The sequence below is a fragment of the Monoraphidium neglectum genome (assembly GCF_000611645.1).
Source record: "Monoraphidium neglectum strain SAG 48.87 unplaced genomic scaffold scaffold02922, whole genome shotgun sequence".
Taxonomy (NCBI): Eukaryota; Viridiplantae; Chlorophyta; class Chlorophyceae; order Sphaeropleales; family Selenastraceae; genus Monoraphidium; species Monoraphidium neglectum.
Window position 1 is genome coordinate 1,224 of NW_014010706.1, and position 6,921 is coordinate 8,144.

At 67.7% G+C, this 6,921-nt stretch overlaps 2 protein-coding genes across 2 annotated transcripts in view; one reads left to right on the top strand and one right to left on the bottom strand.

Moving 5' to 3' along the window:
- The window catches only part of MNEG_11817 (hypothetical protein), a gene marked incomplete at both ends in the record, with an annotated part of 2,779 nt that extends 1,130 nt beyond the window's left edge, over window positions 1-1,649 (bottom strand). The window contains 3 exons of the mRNA XM_014039710.1: window positions 211-432; window positions 692-915; window positions 1,196-1,649. Of these exons, the coding sequence (XP_013895164.1) occupies window positions 211-432; window positions 692-915; window positions 1,196-1,649 (900 nt within the window). The remainder of the gene's footprint in view (window positions 1-210; window positions 433-691; window positions 916-1,195) is intronic.
- A 1,130-nt stretch (window positions 1,650-2,779) lies between these two features.
- On the top strand, window positions 2,780-6,473 carry MNEG_11818 (hypothetical protein; the record flags this gene model as incomplete). Its single annotated transcript, XM_014039711.1, has 6 exons — window positions 2,780-3,088; window positions 3,330-3,438; window positions 3,686-3,805; window positions 4,442-4,851; window positions 5,462-5,591; window positions 5,953-6,473. The coding sequence occupies 6 exons, from the start codon at window positions 2,780-2,782 to the stop codon at window positions 6,471-6,473; spliced, it is 1,599 nt and encodes a 532-aa protein (XP_013895165.1).
- Window positions 6,474-6,921: the final 448 nt, after the last annotated feature.

The window sequence follows — 6,921 nt, forward strand, 5'->3', positions numbered from 1 at the left end:
GGGGCGGGCGGACGCGTCGGCCGCCTCTGACAGGAGCGGCTGCCACGGCTTTGTGGCGCAGCCGCGCAGCTGCGGCTTCAGGCCGATCAGCGCCAGCGACTCGAGCCGGCATGCAAAACCCTGGAGCGCCATTTCGTCTTCCAAAGAAATTTTTGGCGGCGGCCCCGACCGCCGCCCGCCGGGCGTCGCCGGGCTCAGCGGCGCGCCGACCCACTGCGCCGCCGCGAGCGCGCCGGCGCCGCCGCAGGGCAGCGGCGACGGCGCGGCGCTGTTGGCGGCGGCGCAGCCGATGGGGGCGTCGTCCGAGAGCAGCTCAATGTGCAGGTGCCTGAGGCGGCCCCTCAGGCCGCCGCAGGGCGCAGAGGGCGGCGGCGCGCCGCCGTCAGAGGTGGCGCCGCGCGCCAGCGCTGACAGGGCCCCCGGCTCGATGCCCTGGATTAGGATGTTCAAATGGAACACGTTGTGCATGTGTGCGCGATGCGTATTCGGTTGCATGCGTAATGCTGCGAAGACAGTCTCGCACGGGCGCCATCAGTGCCGCATTCCACCGCATGCAGGCGTGCATGCGACCAAAACTGGCCCATGCATGCGCCTCACTTTACGCCGCATGGCGCCCCCCCTGCACATGCAAGCGCATGTGTTGCACCCTGCGGCTTCCACACACGCCGCCATCCCCGCCTCCACCTCGCACCTGGGTGCACACGATCGCCAGCGCCTCGAGCGCTGGCATGCGCGCGACCGCCGCCGCCTCGCGGACCGTGAACAGCCCCGGCTGGTCGATGCGCAGCCGCCGCACGCCGCGCGCGTGCAGCGCAATTGATGTGATGTGTAGGGACAGGTCGCATTGAGCCACAAACACATCGTGGATCTCGATCGCGATCGCTTCCAAGGCCGGCAGCCGCGCGCGCAGCTGCCCTGCAGGGGTTTTTGGGCGCGCGAGCGGGCGGAAGGCACAGGGGGCATTTATCATGGGATGATGGTGCAAGACAAAGGCGACTCCTGATGCAATCGAACATGGCCCCAGCAGAAAGATTCCCTAAGCCCAAGGATCCATGCTGAGGCGTTTTGATTGACGAGGGTGTCCCAACGCCGCCGACCGCCTTTGGCGCCAGTGTGGCAATGCCACCCCTCCGCCCCTCTGCACAGTCAGGCCCACTCGCTCGCGATGGCGCACGCCCTCCCGCGCGGCTGTCACCTGGCAGCAGCAGGCCGGATACCATCTTGGTGAGGTTTGCCATCGTGCGGGGCCGCAGCGACAGGGAGGTGCAGCCAAAGAACGCGGGCTTGGCCTGCGCCGCGTCGAGGCCGGCGGCGCCGCTGCAGGACGATCCTCCGCCGTACGGCGGCGCGCCGCCGGCGGACAATCCGCGCGCGCTGGCGCCGGCGCCGCTGCCGGCGCCGATGCCGCCGCTCGAGCTGCTGGTTGCGCTGAGCGCGCCGCTGCCGGCAAAGCGTGCGTCGCGCAGCACCAAGGACTCGACGCTGCCGCATGCGATTCCGTGTGTGTGCTTGCATGCAAGCGACAATTGCGAGCGCTCCCATGGCGTGAGGCGCCCGGCGACGATGTGCTGCGCAGCCAACTTGAGCGGCAGGCGGAGCAGCGGCGGGGCTGCGCCCTCCGCCAAGTCCGAGGACACGCCCCCGGCCATGCCTGCCGTTCAACCCGCCAAAGACTCTCCTCTGGGTCAGAAGCAAGGCTATCAGTGCGTGACCCTAGCCCGAAGAATACGAGGATCCGTTTCTCGCGCCTCTCTGATACCGGACCTTCTCATAGGCATATTATACACCACTATATTAGACTTTGTGTTACTGGATGCCAGGCAGGCAGCTTGGGGATGCCAGGCAGGCAGCTTGGGGATGCAGGGCGGATAGTCCCGACAAAGGGCGACGATGACTGTGCTGCTGTATGAACAATTACAAAAAAGACGCAATAAACATACGTTTCCAAGGCTCAATCAGCGTACTATTCACCTTCTTTGCGAGAAGCAAGTCATCGACTGTTTGACCGCCACGAGCTTCCCTTCGCATGCATGGTCGCATGCCCATTGATCCTCAGTACTGTTTAGACTCCAGTAAGACCTTAATGTTGCTTCGTGTATGCGCTCAGCACGCCACAGTCACTTCAGATCGCCCGCGCAGTCGGTGGCGCAAATAACAGACGCACAACATGTGACCAGACAGCCCCTGACCAGTCGTGATTTGCTGCATCCATTCGTCTAGAAGCAGCGCCTGTATATGCGCACCAATGTTCTTGTCAGCCAGTATCTGACCGCTGGTTATGGCGCGCAGAGCAGGTTTTGTGCAGGGCTCAAATTTTCACCTGGGGCCAGTTGATTTGGTGGCCACCGGCTTGGGCTGCTTTCCTGTTATTGTCTTGGCAACTGACCTGGCCACAAAGAGCTGGGGCGCATCCCACAGCATCCCGCGCGTTGCTTGCGAGTCGGCTGCGGGCGTCAACCTGCAGCCAGCTTATGATACTTCGCCGCCAGCCTGGATGCACAGCAACCAATTCAGAGACCTGGACTTGGGTGTGGAACAAAGTCACATGTGAAACGCTTCAAGATTTACTACTGACTGCACAAAGGTATTAGCCGTGAGTGCGTGCACTCGAAGCACTCGATGCTCTCGGCCTGGTGCAGGAGCTGTCGTACAGAGCATACGGCATTGATGAACGGCTAAAATAACATTTGCCACGAGACGCCTGCCGGCCAACGCGACGCCGCCCCTGCCCGCACGCCCACTTCGTAAACGCTGCACCGGCGGTCACCAGCAGGCCGTGATGGCGCTGCAGGGTGGGCGCGCCCATGCGGGCACGCGCCTGCCGCTGCTGGACCTGCCGCCAGGCATCCTCTCCGACCACATCATCCCGCGCCTCCCCCGTGCCGCGCGCGCGGCGCTGTCGCTCGCGTGCGCGGCGCTGCGGCGCGCCGTCTCTGCGGGCGTGCGGGCGCTCGCCTTCCACGGTGGCAGCTGCTGCCTGGCTTCCCAGCACGCGCTGCACGCCGTTTTCCCCGGCGTCGAGTCCCTCACGTTCACGCCGTCAAACCTTCACGAGGCGATGAACGTGGTGCCCACCCTCGTTATGACGGTGCGCACGCACGCGCGCCGGCCGCGGGCGTTCGGCATGGCAGACCCGGACGCACACGCGCTCGCCTTTGCCCAGACCGAGAGTCCTTTTCGATCGCCTCGAGCGGAAATGCAATCGCCAGGCTGGCTGAGTCCGCAGCGTGCTCCGGCACAAGTGTCGCACGCGGGCAACTTCAGCGCGGTGCTCATTGCCATGGACGCCCCTCCCTCAACGCACGCGTCCCAAACCCCTCAACGAGCAGGTCGGCCAGGGGCTGCCCCATGTCGCACACGTCGCGCTGCTCGACCGCCTGCCGGATGATTCAGGGGAGCGCCGCAAGTGCCGCGACTGCAACGCATGGTGCTCAACCTGTGAGCAGATCCCGCACCCCGGGCGCTGCTGCCCCCGGCCCTCCAGCCCCTCGCGCCGGGGACTAGAGGCGCTGCTGTGGCGGGCGGCCGCGGCGTGCGAATCTGGAGGGTAGTTGAAACGCGGCTGCTCGATGCTGCCTGCAGCCCCCTGCTGTCCTTTCGGGGCACTGCACACATGGCAACCCTCAGGCCGCTTTTTGCTGGAGCCGCTTTGCACCCTCTACAACCCCGACCTCACCCCATGCAGATGACCTGGCGGCCATTGTCTTCACTATCCACGGCTGCCTCGGACCCCGCCTGCGGGCCTTTGAATTCGAGACGCACTACGTATCTGAGGCGGAGACGCTGGCCATCGGCAACATGACAGGTGGGGGCACCTTGGGTTCATGGGCCCTTGGGGGTGGCGTGGCCTTTGGGGGTTGGGCATGGACTTCCGAGGGGTGTCATGGCCTTTGGGGGGAGACATGCGATTTGGGGGCAACAGGGAGGGACGTGATGAGGACCGGGTGCCAAGGGGGGCGGAGGATGGGATTGGGGCAGTTGACGCTGCCGCGTCAACACCGCGGCAGGGTTTAGGGGAAGGCAGGGTGGGGGCATCCCAGGGGTTGAGGGGATCAAAGGCTTGATGAGTCGCAGCTGCGGGTGCGACGCCGCAATTTTCAGGACGCACCGGCGCCGCACCCAGCACGCGCCGCGGCCGGCCTCGGCGGGCCGGCCCTGCCGCGGCCGGGCCGGGGCCGCACGCTTTCGGCCTGGCGGTGCTGGCCGCTCGCGTTCGCCGCTTGCGCGGGCTCCAACGCGCGCGCTCCAATGCGCGGGCGCGTTGGAGCCTCCATCCAGCCTCGCAGCCCAGGATGGAGCTTCACGCCTGCGGCCCCGGGGTCTGCGATTGGTCTCGGGGCCCGCGTCGAGTGCCGGTGGCACTTGTGTTTCAAGTGCTCGCAAACCCTTGCCCATCTTGCCCGCATGCCCCCTTTTCTCGCCCCCTTGCCGCCCCCTGCAGCCCTCACATCGCTCCGCTGCAGCTCCCCCCACGGCCTCAGCCCCGGCGGCCTCGCCGCGATGCGCGGCCTCACGGCCCTGCGCCGCCTGGAGCTCTTTAATGCGCCGCGCTCTTACACGGACGCTGACATGGACGCCGTCGCCGGCATGCGCATGCTGACACGCCTCGCGCTCGGCGGCGGCGCGGGCGCGCCGGGGGCGCTGCTGCGGCGCATCGCACCGGGGGGCGGCGCCGATGGCGGTGCAGGCGGCGGTGGCGGGGGCGCAGACGGCGGCGGCGGGGGCGCGGCGGAGGGCGACGAGGGAGGTGTCGAGCTGTTGGAATTGGAGGTGGCTTTTGAATGGCTGCCGGTTGCAAATGAGGGCTTGGTGGAGGATATCGCGCGGCTGACCACCCTCACGGCGCTGACTGTGCGCTGCAAGGGGACCAACGGGGTTTTCAGGGCCGGGGCTGTCCGGAAGACGACAGCAGGCGTCTCCTGTGTTTTGTCAGGGGTGGCAGAGGCAAGGCAGGGGATTCGAGAGGGGCCGGCTGGGGGCCGAGCGCTGCCTGCGCCTCTGGGCGGCTTGGGACGTTGGGCCGCAGACTGGCCGAAAGCCGGCCGCCAGGCCCTGCTAGCCGGTCGGCCGCCTGCGCTTGGGGTCGGGTGGGGCTTGCTGCTAGGATGAGATCCACCACCCATGTGCGTCCAGCACACCCTCAGTGGCCGCCCTTGCCCCAGCCGGTATGCACTCACGCGCGAGTGGCTCGCGCCACGAAAAGCCAACCCTTTGATAACCCTGGTGGACTTGCCCGCACTCCCGACTCTGGACTCAGAAGATCACATGGCACTGCACAGCATGCACAGCATGCACAGCAGTGCACAGCATGCACAGCATGCACAGCATGCACAGCATGCACAGCATGCACAGCATCCACAGCATGCACAGCATCCACAGTACGGACGATATCAAACCCAGCCTTCTACCCAAAATGTCTCCATACAACGATCCCATACCCCCCTGACCCGCTTCCTCACAGATCGCCTGGCCAGGCCAGGCCGCCATCGTTGGAGGCGCCGCGCGCCGCTGCCCTCTCCGCAGCTGCAGCTGCCTGTCTTCGCTGGCCGCGCTTACGGGGCTGCGCCAGCTCAGCGCCGGCTGGCCCGCAGGTGAGGTGGCGCAATCAAAAGAATACAGTAGGGTGCTGCACGCGGTGCCCTCCTTGCTGCGGCAATGTCTGACAGCAGGGGTTGCAGCTTCTGCAGGCAGCTGTGCGGCTGAGGCCTGCTTTCGCGGGGCCGGCGGCTCGTGGGGACCGCCACACCAAGGCCATGCGCCTGTCTTCCCCGCCCGCCCTGCCAGTCTGCTCATGCCTGCTGAGCTTGCTGGCCTATCCTGCACCTTTGCGCACTGCTAGGTTGTCCAATCGCTGTGCTCTTTTGTCGAGTTGGATCTGCAACCCACCGATGTCCTGCGCCTCCCAAGGCGATGCACTCAAAACCGCCCCCTTGCCAATCTCAATCTCACCAGATGCGGCCGTGTTTGACGCCCTGGCCACCCTGGGATCCCTCACCGCCGTCACGCTGGGCACGCTGCCCCTCGACCAGCCGCCCCCCGGCGGCCCCGCGGCCCGCCTGCCCCGCGTCGCGAGCCTGACGGCGGCGTCGCCCCTCGGCGCCGCGCCGCTGCACGCGCCCCAGTGGGCCGGCGGCGCGCCGCCGAGAGCCGAGCGGCAGCGGCAGACCGGCGCGGACGGCTCCCACACCGCGCGCTGGGTCGCGGCTCTGTGCGCGTTCCCTAACCTTGAATCGCTAACCTTGGACACCGTCGCGGCCAGCCGAGACAGCCTGCTGGCGCTGCCGCGGGCGGCCCCGAGGCTGCGGGAGCTTCTGCTGCCGCCGCGGCTGCTGCTGGGGGCGGGGGCGGGCGCGCTGGAGGGGTTGGGCGCTTTGTCAGCGCTGACTAGGCTGAGGGTCGGTTGGAAGTCGGCGCTGCACGAGGGGCCGCCGCAGGACTATCTTGAGGTGGGCGGGATGCGATCTGGGGTGTGATCTGGGTGTGATCCGGGAGTGCAATCTGGGGGTCTTGGAGTGACCACGGGGCGGCGGGGCCTGCCAGGAGGGCGGGAAGACGTGCGGCGCACAGCGGCCGACGCGGGCCGCGCCCGCCGCGCCCCTGCTCGCGCGACGCCGCGGCGGCGCGCGCCGTTGCGGCGACCCTGCGCATGCGTGCGTCCCTCGCTCGCGTCTCCGTCTCTCGCGGCCGCGCGAGCCCGACTCCCTGGCCGGAAATATGGCACCCTTTCGTCATGATTCTGGTCCACCCCACCCCTCGCCCTGCGCAGCTGTCGCAGCTCCGCTTGTCGGGCAAGGAGGCCGTGAGCCTGCCGGCCATCTTCTGCGAGCCCGCCTCGTCCCGGGTCGCGCCTCCACACGCGGCGCCGGCCGCGGCCGCCGCCGCGCAGGCCGCAGGCGCCAGCGCAGAGCGCGGCAGCGCGGC